The sequence below is a fragment of the Pogoniulus pusillus genome, chromosome 8 (assembly GCF_015220805.1).
Source record: "Pogoniulus pusillus isolate bPogPus1 chromosome 8, bPogPus1.pri, whole genome shotgun sequence".
Classification (NCBI taxonomy): Eukaryota; Metazoa; Chordata; class Aves; order Piciformes; family Lybiidae; genus Pogoniulus; species Pogoniulus pusillus.
In genome coordinates this window covers 26759729-26784098 of record NC_087271.1, presented here as the reverse complement: position 1 = coordinate 26784098, position 24370 = coordinate 26759729, and the positions used below count along the sequence as shown (strand labels likewise).

Genomic DNA, 24370 nt, shown 5'->3' with positions numbered 1-24370 from the left:
CTCCTGGGGACTCTGGTTTCTGGGAGGGGTCTTGTGTTTCTGTATTACTTTTTTTATTCGTATAGTTCTGTATATAGCCATGTATATTGTAAATATCTGCTTATGTATTGTGCTAAGCTCTAAATATAAAGCTTCATTCTTAATTTCCAGCTCAGCTGAGTCTAGTCTGCCTGATTTCATAAGAGTGGGAGGCCGGGTAACACCCAAACCATCACATCTACATGTTGGAAAAATAAGCCCCACCAAGTAACCATGTCACCTACTCCTTTTACAGTAGCAACATACATTGTAGTGAGTTAGCACTGCTAGAAGAGAATTCTCCGATAGGAAAAAGTTATTTAACTGTCTTCTATGCTGTTGCCTGTTACTTCAAACTGACTGTTCAAGACATGGCTGAAAAGCAGTACTGATTGAGGGGGCAAACTAAACTAAAATCCTCCACAGCATCATGATGCAATTGAAGCAGTGGAAACAACTACTTCTATAGTTGCTAGAATGCACTTTGTGCAAGGGGCAATAGTTTTAATAAGTATATAGTTGGCAAGGTTGGTTACTAAAAATTGCTCTTAATTATATTATCGTCATGAAAGCCACTTGTCTTCAACTGCAAATGCCCCCATTATGAGATTATTCTGCTTTAGCCTCAGTGTACTCTAGTTTACATGCAATATTCTTCTTTGGGATTATTCTTAGTCCCCAGGTGCAATAATGCCCTTGTTTCCTGCTTCTTGCAGGCATTGATACCAATAATTATAAAGAAAGACAAGTGTATTTTTAAAACCACAGCCACTTGTGAAAATGTGCTGTTGATCCAAACCATTGCTCCCTGTCATTAAACCAAGGACTGCCCACACAGTCAACAAAAGAGAATAAAGGCTGTGGGAACAGGGTAGTGGCTGCTTAGATTTGCTTCAAATGCCATGAATCATTGGAATTGCCAAGTGAGTTTTTCAGCCAGAAATAAGCGAAAGCTCACATTCCAAAATAAGTGCATAAGTTGAGCCAAGAGATAATTTATCAACACTAAGAAATCATGGGAATAAAAACACAGATAACCAATACAATGTAGAATAGGAGGGAAACCTAAAAGCAGCATAGCACTTGTTGTAATTGTGGAGAAAACTGTGATAATAGAAAGTATTTTGAGTATGGATTCACTTGAGCCACAGATTATAAGGGGACTAAGGCTGTCATATACAGTTGTTTCACAACAGTTTAATAAATGACATTCTGTACAATGTGCAAGCCAGCAAAATATGTCTAATGCTCTGATTAGGACCAGTACATGACCTTAGGAGATGCATAGAGAATTGGATGTAAAACAGACACAAAGACATCAGGTAACCTGATATAATTGTCACAAAGTCCTTCCCAACATCATGCTAGAGAAGAAGCAAAGGCATGCAACTAGGATAAATGCTGGCCTAAAAGTCAGCTAGTCTCATTTCTAGTAGCCTGGCATCAGCCAACACTGCTGGGTAACACTGGTGTCTCCTTGCTCACTTAGGAAGCAGGACACATTTTAGTTTTTCTGTTGATGTTATGGTGTGATAACCATAACACAGCCAAGATGATGATCTGTCCTGCGAGACGCAGCACCGTGCAAAACACAATTTTGGTGTAAAGATTTAAGAAAGAATCTGTAACACAACCACATTTAAAATCCCACCTGTCATCTGGAAACAGTCAGGAAAACATTCCTAAAGCAACAGTGAAGTAGCATTATAATGGGGTTTTTGTCTGCTGCTATGGCTGCATGGTGCAACACAGCACACGTGAAAGGTTGATGACTGCATCTACACAACACTGCAATCGGTGTTGTTCTGCAAAGAGCAAGAGATACTATAAGCATTGTGATTTTTTAATTTATTTCATCTTTAAAATTTCAAAAGTATCTTGAAATTTGAAATATAGATGAGACACACACACACACATCAGGTCTCTTCCAGCCTGGTTGATTCTATGTTTAGAAACGTTACTAGGTGCATGCCGTGACAAGCCAGAAGGGTTTATTTGCCCTGAGTTGGCAAATTTCACATCAGATATTCCTATATGACCAACACAACCCAGAAGTAGAGCAGGAGCCAAAAGAGTCAAGCTTATCTACAACATAATTACATTCCAGTGTGGGTACACATACATGCACCTCTGTGTGTGCAAGTATACAAAATCTTTGTGTTATTAGCGTCTTCTCTGTGGCTTTGAACATGTTTCTTCACACTAGCCTTCAAAATTATTTGATGGTATTTGTCCCACAGACTTTAACAGCTTAGTTATTTAATGAGGTAAAATCTTAAACAGTGAATGCATAGATTTGTTTGTGTTTGGGATGTATTAGAGAAAAAAGCCTTCCTGAAAGTATAACAAACAGAATTTGTAATCAGCCACCACTTCAGCAGTATCAGAGCATGAGAATAACACTGGAGTCTGGCACTAATGACCTCCAAGGCAGGTTGTTTGTGATGGACTTATGCTGTGCATTTAGAGAGAGTAACCCCATACCCATGGCATTCCTCTTGTGGCTTCAAAGGCAAATCACAGCCATGCAAATTAAACAGTACATTTTGGTCAAGGTTCCAGCATAGGGCAATGAAACATAAAATGACACTGGAGAATAAACTTGTTAGCATCAGGCCTTCCAACTCCCACTGAAGACGTTTGCTTAGGAGCATGCACACAGTGATATTCATAGAACACAGGCTTTTAAAGTGACAAATTCAAGAGGCACCCAAGCACACACATTGACCTCCCTTCTCCTTCATGCTATTTGGTTGGGTACAACAGCTCACTGTGTCTCTTAAATGCCATTTAAACTACAACAGTGTAATCCATAATTTGTACTTAACAGAGACACTCCAGGTGAGATTGAATTACTTTTCCGAGTCACAGCTCTCTTTGTAACCTTGCTGCTCTCCTTTCTTTTCCACTGTGCAGCATTCTGATAGCACAGATGATGTGGATTCAGCCTGACTTATCCAAATGTTATGCATTTTTCTATTTTTCAAGTGGTTGCACAAATCTAGAGCATGATAGTAATTAGACATTGTATTTGTATTCTTGTATCACCTGTGGCCAAACAAAAATATATATAGGCTTTTCATTAAATGGGGCAGGTTATGTTATATAGCTAGAATATCATAAAGCAAAAGCTGTCTGGAACTCACTGGGGTGAGCAGGATCACATAGGCCTGTCTTGTCTTACTTCAAAATCAGTCTCAAGAAGAAAAGGAATAAAGGAAAAATAGATATCAGCTCCTAGAGCAAATACCAATAGCACATTGAACATGGACTGAGAGCTAGCCCCTTGGAAAGAGAACATAAAATGACCATGTCTATCTGAATTTCCCACTTCTCTAAAAGGTGGGAAACAGTTAATGTTGTTCACTAAAGTACTCAAGTTATTAGGAGACAAAATGACAGAAAAGTGTCAGTAAGCCTTCAATGGTCAGAGTCACACTTCAGACAGATCCTTCAGTTTCTGAAGGATGACTGCCCTTTTCTGCAGAGTTGGGGAAAATACAGAGGATGACAATTCTGGTGCCTGTGACTAACCCAACATGATGAAAGATGAGCAGGAAGCAAGTAGGTGCTACCCTTTTATAATGCTCTAGTCTGGCCCCTCACACTGAGGAAACATTCATATTGTTCCCACAGGCTTTCAGTTTCATATTTTAAAGTTCCCTTTGGTTGTGTTATTTGGATTTTAAATCTACCATCACCCACAGAGCTGCTGTGGTAGCAGTTCACAGCGTACATATAGGTAATCTCTTGGAAAGACTGAATTACTTCACTGGATTGTTCTTTGGAACTAATTATCTCTCTGTTATCTTCCCTAGAAAGATTACAGAAGGAGAAGAATGCTGTCTCTCTGTTCCCTCACACACCTTGCTGAGTGAACCTTGTCATCACTCAAAGACTCTTGTCCTTCTAAGAAACAGATTAGAAATAAACTGTCCTTGATAAGAATTTTCAGATTTGTGATCTGTGCCTTCCCATTGCTTGCCAGAGACCTTCCACATGATTGGTCTCAAAAATTATGAGTTTGACCACTAAGGAGTGACCCTTACAAGCTGATATAACAAATAAGCCATGGTGGATGAACTCCATTTACAGCATACTGCCTGCAGGAAAAGAAGAAACAGTCATGTATGCTTATGCAACTAATTTAATGACTTCCAGAATTCCTATTCCTTGAGCTTAATGCTCGTAACCTCACCAGGGAAGCATTAGACAGAATCTGTGTCTTGAGGAAGATGACTGCCTTCACATCTTACAGCTGTTATGGTCCTCAGCAGTCAAGTGACCCTCACATGAAAGCAAAGCCTCAGACTAAATCCTAATGCTTTCTTTTCTCCTACTACTGGCTGTTGTGATTGCATGTTTTCCTGCTATTTTGAGAGGTCAAGCAGCCTTGAACTGACTGCTGTTAGCCTCCAGAATGAAAAAGGAAGAGGACAGGGATTATTGCAGGAATCAACATGCTTCCACTGTATTTCCTAAACGTGCCCTTCCCTCCCAGCTGCAATAAAGGCTCCTGCCTTTAGCTTGCTACAAAACTTTATAAACCATGTGTTTGCAGATGTCATACAAGCACTTTTTATAGTCACAGGTGTCATGATCCAACCTCAGAGGAAGGGTTTATAGAAGGTTCTTCAGGGATACCTAAGAAGTGAATGGGGCAAACTGACGTCAAAACGGCTAGAGTGATTACAAGTTAGTGCAGATTGCTTTGACCATACAGTGGCTCTTAAGGCAGGCAAGGCAATTACCTAGTATGTGCCAGAGAGAGAGAGAGAGAGAGAGAGAGAGAGAGAGAAAACATGATAGAGTGAGAAAGAGAAAAGTGAGATAAGAGGAGAAAAGTATTCACTCCAGATACCAATGGCATCCCTTGTGGTCAATATGATCTTGGTGGTGCTGCCTTTTATTCCCAAATTCCCCTTCATTCCCCACCTATGGGTGGTTGGTAGAAGTGTTCCCAAAGCAGACTGGACCTCGTGACACTTGTGTGATGGTGCAAGCACATTGGGCACTGTGGTGGTCACAAAGCAGCAAGGGCCCCTAATATTCTGGATGGCTGCTGCTTTGCCTTTCATTGTGCAAGCTCAGCTGTGACCTTGAGTGGGCACAGGTGAGGTGTAGGCACCCAAGCAGTGCCTGGACTGCAGTGTGCTGTTCCATGAGTAGACTGTCACGAGTGCCCGAGTACAAAGGGAGAGCAGAGCAGCATTCTATTCCAGACAAACTTCTGTGATAGCAGAGAATCTCTCTGTGCAGAACAAACCTCTATGGGGGTGTAGCTTCCACAACAAAACACCTCTCCACCGTTCATAAAGGGTGCACCTACGTACCAGATGCAGAGCAGAAAGTATTAAACCTAGTCTGACTTGTAGACTTTTGAGTCTACAAGTGAAATTAAGGAGGGGTCTGAATCTCCATTTTGATAGAAAAATATCCATCATATTATAAAGACCAAAGATTAGCTTACCAAGTACAAAATGGATACATGCTGTATATAATTATCCTTAATTCAGTGCATAATCTAATACTTTCTACTAGTGCTAGCCATTCCTGGGTGTTTTCATTCAGCAGTACTCTTACCTTAGTTACAAGTTCTCCAAATCCAGCACACTCTCAAATGATGCATCTGTTTCTATAGCTAATCAGCAAAAATAGTGCTTAAGTTATGCCTGGACATAGATTTTTTTTTTTTCCCCACTCCATTTAGATTTTTCACTCCATTTCACAATTTAAGGATTCCACCAGAACAGAAAATACATCTTGCTATTGACAGCTTCTGCACATCATATTTTGGGCAAGGTACAGGCATTCGGTTTCACAGTGCTGATAACTATATTGTATCAAAAAGTGTTTGTAAAATCTCTTGGGAAAGGTAAAACAAAAGAACACAAGTTCTAAACAAACTATTCATTGGCCTTTCCATTCTCTTCAGAAGTTCTGGTCCCTTTGAGAATACACTTTCCTTCCTTCTAAAACATCCCTACAGCATCTGTCTATTGAATGTTACAAGGATTATCCTGTGTCAGATGAAGTGCAGTAAAACACTGTTATGTGAAACAAAGCCTCTTGCTGAAACAAATGAAAACCAGATTTGCTTCCATCTTTATGCTGAACCAGTAAATCACAGAATCAACTGATATAAGCTGTCACTTAGGTTGTTTGAAAACGTGCCAGCACATCAGAGGAGAGCTGTCTGACTGAAAATACACAATAGCAGATGATACATATTAGGACTAGGGCTATGCAAATAATTGATTTTGGAGTTTGCTCGGGGAATGCAAAAGCTCATTTCAGATTAGCCTGATACATTCTCAGTCCTTGAGGGTGAAAATAAACAAAAAAAAAAAAAACCCACCCCACTCAGGTCAGAAGAAGACATTTCATACTTAAAATTCTTAACTTTCTGAAATGTATCTGCACAAGAAACTAATAGAAGAAACATTCTAAATGTTTATTGCACTATCTGCAATAGATCCATCAATGCTGTTTTTCAGACAGACTTTGAAACAATTACTGTTTAAAGAGAAAAACCAGAAAGACATCAATCTTTCTACACATACACTATTAAATTATCCTTACAATTATATGTTGATGAAAGGAATTTTGCAGAATGAGTTTTACACCAGTTGCATAGGATACAACACCAAAATAGCTAGTGAAAGGCCTGGAGCACAGCCCTGTGAGGGGAGGCTGAGGGAGCTGGGGGTGTGCAGCCTAGAGAAGAGGAGGCTCGGGGGGACCTCATTGCTGACTACAACTATCTGAAGGGAGGCTGTAGCCAGGTGGGGGTTGGTCTCTTCTCCCACACAACCAGCAATAGAAAAAGGGGACACAGTCTCAAGTTGTGCCAGGGAAAGTATAAGCCGGATGTTAGGAGGAAGTTCTTGCCAGAGAGAGTGATTTGCCTTTGGAATGGGCTGCCTAGGGAGGTGGTGGAGTCACTGTCCCTGGAGGCGTTCCAGAAAAGACTGGATGAGGCACTTAGTGCCAGGGTCTAGTTGATTGGACAGGGCTGGGTGCTAGGTTGGACTGGATGATCTTGGAGGTCTCTTCCAACCTGGTTGATTCTATGAAAGATCTGCTGGGCGTGCAGCCAAAGGGTAGCTAGACTCCAAGAGCATCTTAAATGGTACCATTTGTGGGTAACTGAATTAAGCTTGTAATATTCCAACCTGGAGATCTTTTCCAACCTGGTTAATTCTATGAAAACCTATCTACTTGTGTTTCCTCCCTGAAGAAAACTGGAATGAAATGGTGATTTTTTTTCTGGAGCCCTGACAACATATTTTAGTAAAATGTTGAAGTCATTCATATTTATGTTATAGAGTTCTACAGAACAGTATTTCATTCAAAATAAATACTATAACCTTTCCCTCCAAGGTGTGCACATCTGTATTTCTATGTCCCCTAGGCTGTAGTGCACATAACTAGAAATTTTGTTTGGGTTTTTTGCACACATGGATCAAAATTTAAAACAACAAATAGCTTTGAAGTGTCAGCTTGTGCTAGTGTGAAGCAGGCTAGAATGTTTTGGTGAGAAGAACAAGATTACAGGCTGTGAAAAGAAAACAATGATGATGTCTACTTCACTCACAGTCTTGTTGAGATGTATAGGAATAGGAAACAAAAACATTAGATAACCACTCTCGCTGGGGCTGCTAGCTGAGCTGTATCTCTCTAACCTCACTCTCCATTTTGGGCTAACCCACTTTGCTTCTTCACCTCTGGCCGAACCTCCATTCTTCCTTGGAACTGGGGTAAGATTGAGAGGGGTAGGGGGAAGGTGAAAGGGCAGCTGAGAGCCCCTCCTGGGGACTCAGGTTTCCGTGAGGGGAGTTGTGCTTCTGTATTACCTTTCACCTTGTATATTTCTGTATACAACTGTATATACTGTAAATAGCTGCTTGTATATTGTGCCAGCTGTAAATATAAGCTTCATTCATATTTCCAGAGCCAGCTGAGTCTAGTCTGGGTGATTTCTAAAGTGTGGGGGGGCAGGGAACACCCAAACCATCACACAGCTGTTCTTTGCATCACTAGTAACACAAGAGATAGTCCTGGGCCAAATCAGGGGCATTAACACTCATTTCCATTGTAATACCTTACGTTTTCTGTGTAAGTCTACTGACCCATACTGATCCTGAAAGGTTTTTAAGTATGCATGAAACAACCAGAAATATTTTCTACAAAGTTATTAAGAAATTTTTTTTCTTCTGTTCATAATTTGAAAGAACTTTCTGTGACTTTCATCTTAAATAAAAATCAGCATTATCCAACTTGCTGCCTCTGAACATTCAATCAGCAGCACTTTCTTCTCACCTATTTAAATCTTAGCATTTAAACAGTACTCTACAGCTTCAAAGCAAGCACTGGACAAATGTTTAAACTAACCTTCAGAACACTGAAGGATTGGTTCAATACTTTAAAACAAAAAGAAAGGATTTCTATTGAATATAAAGAAAAACCCAGTTCCAAAACCAAAAAAACCCAACCAGATACAGCACACATTCATTATCCTGCACACAGAGATCTCATGAAGCACTGAGCCTGCTTTAGAGACAGTAAAGCCCACACAAGCAAAGCTATTCTGAAACGCGTTAGCATTAGAAAGCCAGCACTGTACACACGATGTTTAGAGAGCAGAAACAGTACTAAGAGAACTCATTTGCAAACTAACCTTAGCAAGCACATCCCACTCCTTCCACAGCTCCTCAGCGCCGAACTCAGCCTCCTCTCCTCCGTGCAAACCCTGAGTGAAAAGCTGTCTGTTTAGGAAGTGCCTCTCTCACCTGCCTTAAAGAAGGTCGACTCACCTGATAATCATTTAGCAAACAACATCTCACCCTCTCCTGGGTAATCATAAGGCAGCTGTTAACTAGCCTGGACAGAGCTGCTGCTCTCTGTTTTGCCAAAGCCAATGTATTTGTCCTGTATAGGAGGAGGTCTACAAATGCCACAACAGCTGTGCACATTTAAGCATTTTAAGGACCAGGTTTCCAAAGGTGCTCAGTCATATGACTCATTTAGTACATCCAGAGTTGGACATCTCACTATCTCTGTGGCTTTAGACCTTATGTCTGTGCAATCTATCATCTCCCAGCTGCAGTTAGAGTTTAGGAAGGACACTGAGATGCTTGAGCGTGTCCAGAGAAGGGCGGCAAGGCTGGGGAGAGGCCTTGAGCACAGCCCTACGAGGAGAGGCTGAGGGAGCTGGGATTGTTTAGCCTGGAGAAGAGGAGGCTCAGGGGTGACCTTATTGCTGTCTACAACTACCTGAGGGGTGGTTGTGGCCAGGAGGAGGTTGCTCTCTTCTCTCAGGTGGCCAGCACCAGAACAAGAGGACACAGCCTCAGGCTGTGCCAGGGGAAATTTAGGCTGGAGGTGAGGAGAAAGTTCTTCACTGAGAGAGTCATTGGGCACTGGAATGGGCTGCCCGGGGAGGTGGTGGAGTCGCCGTCCCTGGAGCTGTTCAAGGCAAGGTTGGATGTGGCACTTGGTGCCATGGTCTAGCCTTGGGCTCTGTGGTAAAGGGTTGGACTTGATGATCTGTGAGGTCTCTTCCAACCTTGGTGATACTGTGTGATACTGTGTGTACTGTGTGATAATCTGAGGATTTGGCACCAACAGCTCGTTTGTGTCACTTCCTCCAACCAGGATTTGTTTTCCTTCCCTGGCTTTCTCTGTATGCATTAACTTCTTCCTTCCATCACATTAGATTTCACAGTATCACAGTATCATCAGGGTTGGAAGAGACCTCACAGATCATCAAGTCCAACCCTTTATATAGTTCAAATCCATTCCTATCTGTTGCTTACTGCTGGTACTCCATTCTCTATCTCATCTCTCCTTCAGTTTAATTGTAAAATGGTAAAATAGATGCTAGAAAGCTGAAGTGGACAGCACAAATCTAATCCAGGTAATTGAACTATGCTGATGATGTCATCAACTGGCCAGTTCCCTGTAGACAGTGTGAGAAATTCTTGTTTCAATTCAAGTTCAGAAACTGTCCAAGTTCAGCAAAGACAACTTTGCTCATTCCCTCACATACCACTCTGGAAAGACAATAGGATATTGGAGGAGCTTCAAATACATAGGAGGAGAAAGTCCTCTATAAATGAGTCATTTAGAACAGATTAAATAAATCTACCTGGTTCTTGCCACAGAGAAGGGTCAGAGCTGGGGCTGCATTTGCAGTGCTGAATGATGCTCTTAACCACAAATCTACACACAAAAAAATTTGACTGTGGAGTCAGTCATACACAAATCTAGCCCCTAATTTGCCTTATTTTGGTCCATTCAACAGCCAAAATGTGAGTGGGAAATTAACATAAATACATTTTTTTTTCTCTCCCTACCAATGGTACCTGATACATAAAAGAATATCTCCCAAATCTTCTTTTCATACAAAGTACCTCCCCAGATCTTCAGGGCTGACAACCTGACTGCAAAAGGGAAAGATATAGGAGGCAAAAGACACAGAGAGGTTTTTCATGGGGAAGCTTAATTAATTGTTTTTACAGCACATGAATGACATTAATCACGATGGATGTACCAAGGCTTTTTATCACTACCACCAGTTACAGAAGTAGCAGAGGACATTAAATAGCCCAGCCACTGTATGTGATGCCTTGCTTTTAAGATTGTATCCTGAGTGCTCTATAGGTTCTTCTTGCAACTCATAATCACAGACCAGAAGATACTACAAGAGAAAGCCCTTCTCATCAAAAGGAAGGGCGTTAAGATGTTTGAGAGGATTAACAGGGGGCAGAAATTGAGGGGGTTTGCTTGTTTGTTTTTCTTATATGTTTCCATGGTGTAAAAAACTCAATTCACTTTTTATGTATTCATTTGAGTCCATGCTGGAATTATTTCATTCTGAAATTACCTTGTTTCAGCCAGAAGGTACTGCTCTCAGCTGAAATAGATAAAAACAAAGGATCAAGTGGCAATTAAAGGTTACTTCCCCCCGCCCTGCTTCTACACACAGAGTTTGTCCTTACTGGAAGCCACAGACGGAGGACTACAGTGCCATCTCTCTCTGTAAGCAATGTTTGCAACATTAGTCAGCCTGCCTCTGTCACAAGGCAAGCTCGTTTTGAGGATGAATTATGTTAGGGTATGCTAAGCAGGCAATCATTGCAGCTATTGTGCATCCCACCATCTCTTTTATGTAGCTGGAGACAGTTGCCCCATTGCCATTTCACTGTGGCCTTCCAGTTTCAGTAACATCTTACTCAAAGAATGTTAAGTTTGTGTACTCTGTGTGATGTGATTGAAATGGTGCAGTTATGCAGAGTGCCAAAACAGCTAACTCCTGCAGAAGCAGGCTGGATTACAAGGGGATGCAGCTGAGACAGGCAGGCAGACATGCTTAGCTATCACACTTCATGAGCAGCCTTTGCTCACAAAAGCCTTAGGAAGGCCAGTAATGCACTGCTATTTTTTTCCCTCAAAGCACAGATGAAGATCTTTTGCCATGTGAATTCTACCACTGGTTCTGCAGCTTACTCCACAGGGAATAAATTGCTGGATGACTGTTTTATTGCTGTATTGAAAAGATCATTTTGGAGACCAGCAAGTTGGTTTATCCTGGGTCAATTTGAGAGGCATCTCTGGTATGTCTCAGAAGGTTGTTGTGGTAAACTGTATTCATTATATCCCTCCTTGTGCCAAATTCACAGTGTTACAAAAATTCTGGTAGAATGGTAACGCTTGAGCGCCCTCCTTCTCTCATCAGCACCATCTCTGGATGGTAGGATCCCCTTTTATTCCTGTCACTGTACTGAATTTCCAGCTTTCTGAAATATGCTGGTCTCCAGGAACAAGCACAGATAGCTGCAGCCAGCACTCTAGTGTACCTCCAGGTACCAGCCTGCTGACAGACATAAATTCAGTGTCTTAAATGGCAAAGAGGAGATTTCTCAAAGCAGACCGGTGGCTTTCTGGTGAGTCTTATCTATGTGGCTCAGGAAGCTTAAAACTAGAGACAGTTTCCAGTTTATTTAACCTCACTTTGTAACCTTAGAACTGCAGAGATATCTCCCCATGTTAGGCCTGTCCATGGAAGAATGTCACTGATCTTCACTCATGAGCCAATACAAACCACTTAAGCCCACATGATTCAAAAAGAGTCCTGGTCAGCCTTAGGTTCAGGTCATATATACTTATCACCTGGCTAGCTAGACAGGTTAGGGAAACAGGATAAACATTTCAACCCCAGTTAGTCCTCAGAATTAATATTCAATAAGCCTATACAAACACTAGTAGTGAGGGTTTCACTGCATCTTGGAAACGGAGTTTAAAACAAAGTATTTTGCTTCTTCTGCATAACAGTTTATTTTTATCCTTCAGGTCACTAACTTAGAAGGTAACAAGGTAAAAAATGAAAAAAAATATACTGGATTGGAGTTCCTGAAGGGCAAAACAAATAGGAACTCAAATGCAGTGTATTTTTTCAATTTATCTCTCACAAGACAAAGATTTTCCCATGCATTCATAAACTCCACTAGCAAATTAATTGTGATTCACTGACCTAAGAAACTTTAAAGCTACTAAAGCAGCAAATCAGCAGAAGTGAGCCTGAGCCAATGCCAAAAAAGAGCACATGCTACCAGTTACACTCTTGGAAGCTGATTTTCAGTAGTGCTGAGCATTCACAATGCCAGCTGAAGCCGGGTAGAATGGTGAGAGATCAGCACATCAGAAGATTAGGTTCTTTGATTTAAAGACTATCCTGAGGCACAGAAAGCCTACCAGTGGGATGAAAGTATGGAAGACAGTGATTGTCAGTAAGACTCAAGCATTCTGGGAGAACAAGTTGAAGCCAACAAAATAATCTCCTCCATGTCCCACTGCTGAGAAAAGCACTTTAAGAACCCAGGGGTGAGAAATATTTGTGGAGAGGGAAAGGGGGGGAAAAAAGGTGGTAAGTGGTGTAGCAGCATTCTGCAGCCAGGTTTTTGGGTGACTGCTGAACAGATGCTTGATTGGAGCACCTAAGGGAAGGCTATTATGTTCTCCAACTAGTATAACCCATCTCTGCAAAGGGATGATATAAGAATCCTTCTGCACGTGCAGAAGATAAAGCAGAAGCACGCAGACATATACAGCCCTGTAACTCGACTACCCAGCTGTTCAGCAATTTCCAAATCTGCATCAATGTCATAAATTATGTTTTACTATGAAATATATTCTCTCTCGTACCTATAAATTTGACAGATTACTGCAGAGTCTTGATTCAAAAGTATTTCTGTGCCCTTACTTAGCAATTGCCTCACCCACTGACAGCTACAGCTCTGTCAAGATGATCCCACTGATATTCATTATGCAACAGTATTAAAATACTAAGTGCTTACTAAATACTAAAACATGTCACCCTCTACTTACTCTTTGGTATTTTTGGTAACCACAAAGGAGGGCCTGAATACATGTATACTAAACAGGAACAAAAGGTTACAAGCCCTTTCAGTCTGTAAATTAGCACATTCCCATGTGTTTCAAACTGCAGACTTAGGACTGGATCAACACTCTCCACGAACATGTGGAAATGAAGCAGAGTGTTCCAGAATGGTTTGTCAGACTGGAGATGTTCTATGCTTAGCCTCTTACTTACCTTTTCCTTTACTTTTCCTCATTCTCAAGATGATGTAACACCAGGCATTGTCCTCAGATGTATTGCTATGAGAAAAGGGCTAGAGGACATAGAGTTAGAAACCTAGTTATATCATTAACTACGTGAGCACTGGCATTAAGCACCATCAATCAGATAAACAAAAAGGAGGTGAGTTAAGCTTGAGAGGGTCTTGAAACACTCTCATGGAGAAGAATACTTGTGCTAGATTGAAGCAGGCTAGAATGTTTTGGTGAGAGAAAGTAGATAATTGGCTATGAAAGGAAAACATTGGTGAGGTCTACTCCCCTCCCAGTCTCGCTGAGATGTATGGGAACAAGAAAGTAAACATTAGATAGTACATTTGCCATTTTCTCACTCTGCTTTTGGCTTCAGACCGAGCCACATCTCCTTAACCTCACTGCCACTAACCTTGCTCCTTAACCTCTTGGCTGCACCTCTTTTCTTCCTGAGAACTGGGGTAAGGTTGAGAGGGGTAGGAGGGAGGTGCAGGGGTGTCTGAGAGCCCCTCCTGGGGACTCAGGTTTCTGGGAGGGGAGTTGTGTTTCTGTATTGTTTTTACCTTGTATATTTCTGTATATAACTGTATATATTGTAAACAACTGCTTGTATATTCAGCCAGCTGTAAATAAATAGCTTCATTTATATTCCCAGAGCCTGTCTGAGTTAGCTGAGGCATTTCTTAAAGGGGGGGGGGGGCAGGTAACAGCCAAACCACCACAATACCACAATTCTGTATTCAATGATGAGAACATTGGAAACTCCAGCCAAGAATGTGACCCACAACTGATGCTAGATGGACAAAAGATAGAGAGGTCAGAGTGAGAAAGACGTTGGCCTTCCTCCCAAAGACCCCAGAGGATGATCACCAGGTGGCAATGAGCATGCATGAAGAGGTGGGACAGTATGGAAAAGAGCTCCAGGAACTAATTGTAATATCTATTCCAAGAACTAATTGTAATTACCCTGCCCCTGTACTGAATATGCATGATTTTGTAGCATAAATATTCTACCTGAACAGGTGAAGCTGCGCAAGGGCTTTGAGGAGAACCTCCCCTTGTCACCCAGTGCTGATTAAAACATCTTTCCTGATAACACTCTGTGTGTTGTGAGGTCTCATTTTCTGTACATCAGTATCCAGTTGCTGTGGAGTGAGTCCAGAGGAGGGCCATGAAGATGATCAGAGGGTTGGAGCACCTCTCCTATGGGGACAGGCTACAGGAGTTGGGGCTCTTCAGCCTGGAGAAGAGAAGGCTTCCAGGAGGCCTTGTAGTAGCCTTCCCTGATCTGAAGGGAGCCTACAAGAAGGCTGAGGAGGGACTATTTACAAGGTCTTGTAATGACAGGACAAGGAGTAATGGGTTTAAACTGGCAGAGGGGAGATTTAAACTAGATGCTAGGAAGAAGTTCTTTCCAGAGAGGGTGGTGAGACACTGGCACAGGTTGCCCAGGGAGGCTGTGGCTGCTCCCTCCCTGGAGGTGTTCAAGGCCAGGTTGGATGAGGCCTTGAGTGACCTGTTCTAGTGGGAGGTGTCTAGGTGCTAGTGTGCTAAAGCCCCAATTAAATAGTTTATCTCATCGTGACACAGTCTAGTCAGGCCTCATATGCTGCAGTAGAACATTCCGAAAGAACAACATTTTTGGCTCCTTGTAGAGAGGGAATGGATATAAATGTATACAATTGCTTTGCTGCATTATGCATTAATGCTGGTTCCCAGTTGCTACCAGAGCTGAGCAATTTGTGGCTATGTTATTCTAAGCTACCCCTGCTGCAGCATGTAGATGCCTTGAGTTTTGCCTATATTTATACAATTACTTCTATTTAATTTTCCACTGCCAGCAGTGATTTCTGCAGGAATGTGAGCTTCTCTCCAGGACAGGCTTTCAATGATACAGATACCAATAAAGATTTAGTGTAAACACTGCTGAACCTTGAGGATGAAATGCACAAGATTTGATTACTGAAAGTAAAGCCAGACTGGATACCTGTGTCTTCTCTTTTCTGCAGCTGGCTGAGCAAGCTTTCCTGAGCAGGAAGTAATCTTGTTAAGTTGTATTTAATGGGCCCTGAGTCCAATGTGTCTTTTCACTGGCTCTTACTGTTTTCAAGCAGCTGTTGATGAAAGCTGCAAGGAAAACCTACATTCTGGTAGTCTAATTCTTATATAATTTCTCACATGCTTTGACATAAATTTGGATTAAATGGGCTATAACTCCTACATGTCCTGAATGTTCCCTGTAAGAAGTTGAAGGCAAAGGAAGAGCTAGAAAATAAACCTAAAATACTTAGAATGAACAGCCTTCTCTAGGACAAGAGAACAAAGAGAACATAAGGGTGGTGACATCAAAGTTTGCATGTGATTAACATTTCCTGTGGGTCGTAAAACCACGTGCAAAACTCCCATTGAACCCTACGGGGGATGCTTACACATCATTTAGCCATACCATTCCCTCTTTGCAGAGACACTAGTTAGCACATTGATAAACACATTGCAACTACACTCTCTTAACTTAAAAGATAAGAAATAAATGTCTGGATGCTGGTTATGTCTGGCCAGACCAAAGACACTGCAGCTAGCTTACTCTGTGCATTCAGGCTCCTAGCTGCAGCCCACACAAGTCTGATCTACCTTGCCCAGTAACAAAAGCCCCAGCTGAAACTCAAGAGAAGGCCATCTTCTAGAGAATGCATGTCTTTTCTAAACGTATTCACTTGCTTTTAGTTGTTTAAAGTTTTACCTGAGACATTTGAAACCAAAATGTGATAAGACTTTTTTTCCTCTTTGGCTGGTGTACCAGGAAAATGTCTGAGAAACTGAAGATGAGCACATGGAAGATGGATCTGATAAGTTCTAACTGTAGTTAAACAAACTGGATACAAAATATTTGCAGAGCTTTTTAAGGTGTAGTAATTAGACCTCCTGTAGCTGTATTGCTGTGTGCCATACTCTCATCTTTCAGAGAAGAAGGTTGCACAGAAAGTCATCAAGGAATCTATTCCTCTTCCATGACCAAGTATGACCTTTCTCTCTGAGTGATTTAGATGGGCATATTCATAGAAAGATGGAACTTCATCCTCTGAACAAAAAGATTATAAAACAGCAGGAAATGCTAAGGGCAAGAAATCAAACTGTATGGTCTGATGTGACACAGCAATTCCTACAGCACTGCTAGTAGTTAATTTCCATACAAAGTCCTTCAAATAGCTAGATAAGAATTCCACTCTCCCCTGCCTATCTTTATCAATGGAACATGCATGGCACACAACCTTTATTACAACCTTCAGACATTCCACATGAATTGACATGTGTACAGGCCCAGGTGCATGTCCTATACCTTCAGAGCTTATAAAGGAACCCCTTGGCAAAGGAGTTCCATGAGGCAGTCAAGGGACCAAGCACAAAAATACTGAGTTGGAATTGCTCTGAGACTGTAGGATATTATTGCTTAGCTCTGTGGAAACACCTGTTAAGGACAAAAGAGACAGAAGACATTCCACATTAAAAAAAGAGTCTGGCACACTCATAGCTAACTGATTGTTAACATTCAGCACATTTGTAGAATCATAGAATCAACCAGGTTGGAAGAGACCTCCAAGATCATCCAGTCCAACCTAGCTCCCAGCTCTGTGCAATGAACTAGACCATGGCACTAAGTGCCTCATCCAGTCTTTTCTTGAACACCTCCAGGGACGGTGACTCCACCACCTCCCTGCATAAGGAAACAATTAAGCCTCCACAGAGCTTGTAGGCTGTAGAACTGATTTTTAAAATCTTACTCTATTTAATAGAAAATAACAGCAGCTTCCAGCCTGCTGTCAGAGTTTATGCAACTAAAGTAGGCAAGGCAGTTTTCTTCTGAGTCTATGTCACTTACGTGGCATTTAAGATCAAAATGTGCACTCTCTCCCTACTTTTGTCATCAATTGTCTTCTCTTTAATGAAACTGCATGCTTTAGAGACAGGAAATAATTCACCTCTTTTAAAAACATGAACAGAACAGCAGCTGTTTACTTGAGAGTGTTCAGTAACATCAGGACAACTCCTCTTCACTCCAAAAGAAGAGCTGAGTTTTAAAGCCTATTCCCTGAGCAGTACATTTTATCCAAATACTTGTTAGCTAGTATTTTTCCCCTCAGTTGTTGGAAAGTATGCAAAACACATATTGGAAGAGCCCCATAGCTTTCTCTTCACTGTAAGGAGCATACCAATTTGGAGGTTCAGCAAAACTTTTTGAAATCTGGAGATGTCTCTGAATGAACGCCAAAATAAACAAGGAATGCCTGGCCAAAATCTAGAGAAAGGGGGAAACTATGAGATAAAAGCAGTTCTCTCTCCTGTCAGCAAGCTAAGCAAAGAATTCACCCTTGGTTTCAAATAAATACTTTGGCAAGAGCAAAATGAGGTCTTTAGTGTTGGGAGATGACAAGGAAAGATGCTCCTTTTACTACACTGGAACACAAACCCTATGAGGAGAGGCTGAGGGAGCTGGGGTTGTTTAGCCTGGAGAAGAAGAGGCTCAGGGGTGATCTTATTACTGTCTACAACTACCTGAAGGGACATTGTAGCCAGATGGGGGGTGGCCTCTTCTCCCAGGCAACCAGCAATAGAACAAGGGGACACAGTCTCAAGTTGTGCCGGGGTATAGGCTGGATGTTAGGAGGAAGTTCTTCACAGAGAGAGTGATTTGCCATTGGAATGGGCTGCCCAGGGAGGTGGTGGAGGCACCGTCCCTGGGGGTGTTCAAGAAAAGACTGGATGAGGCACTTAGTGCCATGGTCTAGTTGACTGGATGGGGCTGGGTGACAGGTTGGACTGGATGATCTTGGAGGTCTCTTCCAACCTGGTTGATTCTATGATCTTCTATGATCTCCTCACCCACAGAGGACCACTGGAAATAAAAAGGTTCCGTCCTTGCTAAAGTAAACTAGATCCTTTTGAAGAAAAGGGAGCATTGCAGAATCCAAGCTCAATTCCTCTGCAATATCCTCTCCCATTTAGGCTCTGTAACAATCTTTTCCTTTTGGGTAAGTTTTGTCATTTTTTAACATGTCTTTTTCCACTTGTCTGGGCTGAAATTTATCAATACACAGCAGGCTCTGGACATATCATCATGGTATAATGTATTCTATACACCTGCAGGTAGCACCCATCTTTTGTCAGCTCTTAAATGTTCTGCAGATTTTTCTCCACCTCCTCCCTCCTTCAAAGAGTCCATCCTAGCAAAACATACTTAATGAGTGCCAAATGTAAAGAAATAAGTTAACATTTTAAATAGTGAAGCACACAAGTAGATTTTATTCTGTTCCAAATAGTCTGGGCAGCACATACAATGTATCTACCCCTAGCTGTGATTGTTCTGAGGAGTACCTTATCACCTCGTTGGACTGCTATGCATCTAACAAGGGTCATGGTAATTTGGCTGCTTTCACCACTAGCCTCACCAAAACACTACCTAATGACTATTGAACAGACCTCATGTCCATCTGGTACCTCAGGGTGAACTAAAACTCATTCAGCAGCAGAGAACATGGCCAGCAGTTCCTTTTTAATTAGAGTTTATCTCCCTTCTGTGCTCATGAAAGCACTACAAGCTCTGCTGAGCTGGCTTTGCCCCAGTGCTGCTCCTAGCCCTCCTGCTCCTCCTAGGCAAAACCCTTAGCAAAGGGATATCAAAGGGCCAATACTTCCTTTTTCATATTCACAACCTGATCCCAAAACTTAGCACTGCAAAGTGATCTGTACTTTATGAAGTACTGAATGAGCATTACACTTAGAACTTTTGCCCGATGGGTTACATTTCATTGTCCTTGATGACACTCCCAGGACATGTGTCAAAATCTGGTTATCAATTCTTTTGACAATATTTCCATTAAAATAGGAGCAATCTTTCTGACCTTGTACTCTCAGATCTGAAAGTGCACAAGACTACACAGCAATCTGTCAAAAGCAATATTCAATCCCTAATATGAACTTGAAATTGTTTGTACACTGAGCAATTTTTAAAACAAAAGGAAGAGATACATCTGTCCACAAGTTCAGCTGACAGCAATAATTATGATAATGGAGATAAAGGGACAACATTTTATGGAAGTTTATAATTTTGACCTTACTGAATCATCTGCTGGTTTACTATTTCCAGGGTAGACTTTATGTTAAAGTAGCCATAGTTCCTACTCTCACAAGTAAAATAGTTAAGGTTATTGTAAGGTATTTTTCTTCTAGAGAGGACATCTTTAAAAACAATTTCAGCATTTCCTTCTTCATTATTAAATTCATTCTTGTAACATCCTTCTTCCTAATGCATTATGCGTTGAAATTCTGGCAATTAAGTAGTATTTTGTTGCTCAAGATTTATTTTTAACGTTTGCTTTGTATTACAAAGGGTCAGCTGAAAGTACCTGGTGCTATATTATGGTCAAATATTTTATTACAAGATATCCTACTGATCCAGCACAAACGTGAGGGTAACTTACTTGGAATGTTTTCACAGAATAACTTAAAGACCAAGATGATCACTAAGTACCACTTCCAAGAATTGTAGAATCAGCCAGGTTGGAAGAGACCTCCAAGATCATCCAGTCCAACCTAGCACCCAGCCCTGTCCAGTCAAGCAGACCCTGGCACTAAGTGCCTCATCCAGGCTTTTCTTGAACACCTCCAGGGACAGCAACTCCACCACCTCCCTGGGCAGCCCATTCCAATGGCAAATCACTCTCTCTGGCAAGAACTTCCTCATAACATCCAGCCTAGACCTCCCCTGCCACAACTTGAGTCTGTGTCCCCTTGTTCTCTTGCTGGTTGCCTGGGAGAAGAGGCCACCCCACGCCTGGCTACAGCCTCCCTTCAGGTAGTTGTAGACAGCAATGAGGTCTGCCCTGAGCCTCCTCTTCTCCAGGCTGCACACCCCCAGCTCCCTCAGCCTTTCCTCACAGGGCTGTGTTCCAGGCCTCTCACCAGCTTCGTCATCCTTCTCTGGGCAAGCAACTTACTCTTGCGTTAATCCACATAAGTGTTTTTTCATATTTGATATATTACACTGAATAAATCTGTCCAGCTGTCAGCTGAAGATGATGAAAGATTTGTGTTACCTTAGTTATGTGAATTATCATCTACTGGAATAATCTTAAGAAGCTTTATTTATGCTTTTCAAGTGTGTGTTTTGCAGATGATGCTAGACAAGCTGGACTAACTCCCAGTGCCTAACCAGCTGAAAATCCTGGCAAATCTCCTTATAATTCCCAGGGTGTTAATAATAATTTGGGGAAAATGAAAAAGAAAAAAAAAATAAAGTACTACAGAAAAGTGATCTAGCTTAGTGGCTTGTGCAGATGGAAGGTATTATTTATATACATATTCACACGCTTGCTGATAAAATCCATATATTTGAAGAAATAAAACCCCCTAAAATATCAAACTTCATGTAATAAAAAAATACTAAAATATTAATCAAACATCTAAGTTATCTTTATCATAGCTCAACCTTCTTGCAAAAAACACTGTAATGAGCAACTTATTAAAATAAAGTGTTACAGTACCATTTGGAATATTACAAGCTTAATTCAGTTATCCACAAATGGTACCATTTAAGATGCTCTTGGAGTCTAGCTACCCTTTGGCTGCAAGCCCAGCAGATCTTTCATAGAATCAACCAGGATGGAAGAGACCTCCAAGATCATCCAGTCCAACCTAGCACCCAGCCCTGTCCAGTCAAGCAGACCCTGGCACTAAGTGCCTCATTCAGGCTTTTCTTGAACACCTCCAGGGACAGCAACTCCATCACCTCCCTGGGCAGCCCATTCCAATGCCAATCACTCTCTCTGGCAAGAACTTCCTCCTAACATCCAGCCTATGCCTACACTAGCACAACTTGAGACTGTGTCCCCTTGTTCTCTTGCTGGTTGCCTGGCAGAAGAGACCAACCCCACCTGGCTACAATGTCCCTTCAGGCAGTTGTAGACAGTAATAAGATCACCCCTGAGCCTCCTCTTCTCCCAGCTGCACACCCCCAGCTCCCTCAGCCTTTCCTCATAGGGTTTGTGTTCCAGGCCCCTCACCAGCTTTGTTGCCCTTCTCTGGACATGTTCCAGCACCTCAACATCCCTCTTGAATTGAGGAGCCCAGAACTGGACACAGTACTCAAGGTGTGGCCTGACCAGTGCTGAGTACAGGGGAAAAATAACCTCCCTTGTCCTACTGGCCACACTGTTCCTGATACAGGCCAGGAAGCCATTGGCTCTTTTGGCCACCTGGGCACACTGCTGGCTCATGTTCAGCTACTATCTACCAGTACCCCCAGGTCCTTTTCTTCCTGGCTGCTCTCCAGCCACTCTGTCCCCAGCCTGTAGCGCTGCTTGGGGTTGTTGTGGCCAAAGGGCAGAACCCAGCACTTGGCCTTGTTACATCTGATCCCATTGGTTGTCTGTCGCACCATAACAGGTTTAAAAAATGAAAAGTCACATAGTGCAAGCATTCAATAATTATGTGACATTTACTCTTAGACTTAACTTATTTTGCTTGCATGATCAGATTTAATAAATTACACACTTGTTAGTAGCTTAGCTAAAAAAATCCATCCAACATCCTTACAGTCTGTAATAGAAACAAGCACAAAGTAAACATACAGGGAACAGCAAGATGGAGATCTTGCACATCTAAATGCAATCTCCACTAATTCAGGTCTTTCCTTGTGCTAATAATAGAGCTGCTTAGATTTAGCATTGGAAGAGAATTGCAAGTCACGGAATGGCATAACACAGAGTGAGAAACTTCTAATAACGATGAGAAAAATTAAGTTATTTGCATTCTTAGCAAAGAATATAAGGTACTCTATCCCCATTACTTAAAAGCAGCATTTGTTTGATCTGTTCAGAGGAATTCTAGATAGGAAGATCTAATTCATGGACACAATCTTACTACAGCATCCGAGACCAACAGGACTATTGCTACCTCTCCTACACACCACAGGACCTTTGAGTACAGTCTGTAATGACATATTCATGTTTAATTACTATGAAAATGTCACATAAAGAATGAGAAGGGAGTTAAATCACTGTGCAAAGATTTAAACTGGAAGCTGGTAAGGTTTTAATAACTCTCTGCATGAATTATGCTTCCAATAACACATAAATGTATTATGAAGCTTTAGCTGGTATAAAGCAGTTTCTTACAGCTTAATGTATTTGAAAATGGAATGGCTGTACTTTGTGGTAACAGAAATACCAATTATGAAATCAAACTTGTAGTTTAATTCACTTAATTATAGCTGTGGTTAAGGCAAAAGCCATGCTTAAATACTTTTCTTTCAGTTTGTGTAAGTAGAGACAATACTCATTTCCTCATATTTACTGGAGCACAGTAATGAAACCCCAGTTCTTCACTGCCCTCTTGGCATGCCTCTAGTTTGAGCTGGGCTCCAGCTGAACTTTGGGCTGCTTCAGCCTCCTGCCACCCAGGAACAGCAGCTCTTCTCTCATGGGCCATTCTCCCACTTTTCCTACCACGACATCTCCACCTTACCACTGTACCCTAGAATATCCAGCCACGGTTAAGAGCATGGGCAAGAGAGGGTAGAGAAGCAATTCTGAAGGCTGCTAACACACCTTATACATAGTCTATCAGGTGCCCATTCCCAGGTTGGGTGGGGAAATCAGTGCAAGGAGAGGGCAGGGCTGTTCTGTGCCTGACATAGTTGGTTCCAACCCAATCCAGCCCATTCCACAGCAGCCCTACCACAAGGCAGAGATGAACACACCATGGAGCCTCTGTGATAACACACTTAAGAAGAGGAAAACTGCACAGCTGTGAAGAAAAAAAAAAAAACAAAGAGTGAGAAACGGTCCCTGTGAGCACCCAGGTCAGAAAGGCAGAAGCTCTAGGTACCTGAGCAGGAACTCCAACGGAGAGACCACAGTGGGGCAGATTTTCTCCTGAAGGACTGCAACCTGGGGCACAGGAAAAGCATGAGATCTACACTGCATAAGCTGAGAACAGCATGTGTACTTGCTTTCACAAGTCATGTGAATTGCCCCCCCCTCAAAAAATCCAGCTTGCTAAAACCACCTTGCCTCAGCAGGCAAAAGCAACAGCTTCACTAGGCATTTTGAAGATCACTTGTAGTGGCTGCCTGTAAAAAGTTGCTTGCTCTTGAGATTCTTCTTCATTTTACTTGCTGATGAAGTGAGGATGAGCAGCACTCCTTTCTTGCAGTGATTGTACTGGAAGAAAAGAAAGGCCTTTTTTTTCTTTAAAAAAGACCATGTTGGTGTGCTGGGCTCTAGCTAGAGGAATTAGTATCTCTCTGCAAGAAAAATTAACATGCTAAGGAGTATTTGGAAGGAGGGATTTTTACTGCATTATGAGATTGTTGCTTCACATATATAGAAGCATTTTTCTGTTAAAGGCCTCATCACAATCTTGACTGCAGGGGAGCTATGAAAGAATCTGTCAGCTCAGATTTGTCCTGACTCCTTGTTCTAGGAATTAAATTGCAGTCTTTAGCTTGAGTTCCCATCCCTACATCTGCTTTATCTAGAAGTGAGTGAGAACATCCAAAATATACACAGATGAGCCCCTTCTGGCCCTCCTTGAAAGCCACTGCTATTCTATTCCCACTGCTCCACCTCAAAGAGGGCAACTACAATATTTCGTGTGCATTTAACACTAACATAAACTATTTATTACCTTTTCCAGCTTTAAGTTCTATTTAGTGTTTTATCTC

The 24370-nt window shown here is 41.8% G+C and overlaps 1 protein-coding gene and 1 long non-coding RNA gene across 12 annotated transcripts in view; both read right to left on the bottom strand.

Moving 5' to 3' along the window:
• Window positions 1–8896, bottom strand: part of ST6GALNAC3 (ST6 N-acetylgalactosaminide alpha-2,6-sialyltransferase 3) — a 295901-nt gene extending 287005 nt beyond the window's left edge. For 8 of the 10 annotated variants that reach the window (XR_010303108.1, XM_064147847.1, XM_064147849.1 and 5 more), the window contains exon 1: window positions 8699–8896. Coding sequence is in view for 2 of the 10 variants with exons in the window: in XM_064147852.1 (XP_064003922.1) it covers window positions 8699–8712 (14 nt within the window). In the remaining 8 variants the exon portion in view is untranslated. Of the gene's footprint in view, window positions 1–5601; window positions 5660–8698 lie in introns of all 10 variants that reach the window. The other 2 variants (XM_064147848.1, XM_064147851.1) reach the window with 1 other exon arrangement.
• Window positions 8897–22158: 13262 nt separating this feature from the next.
• On the bottom strand, window positions 22159–23854 carry LOC135177885 (uncharacterized). 2 transcript variants are annotated; one of them, XR_010303219.1, is made up of 3 exons: window positions 23713–23854; window positions 23533–23594; window positions 22159–23451 (listed from the first exon to the last, which is right to left on the bottom strand). It is a non-coding gene; the product is annotated as an uncharacterized LOC135177885 (long non-coding RNA). The 2 variants fall into 2 exon arrangements; XR_010303218.1 differs by having other exon boundaries at window positions 23533–23854.
• Window positions 23855–24370: the final 516 nt, after the last annotated feature.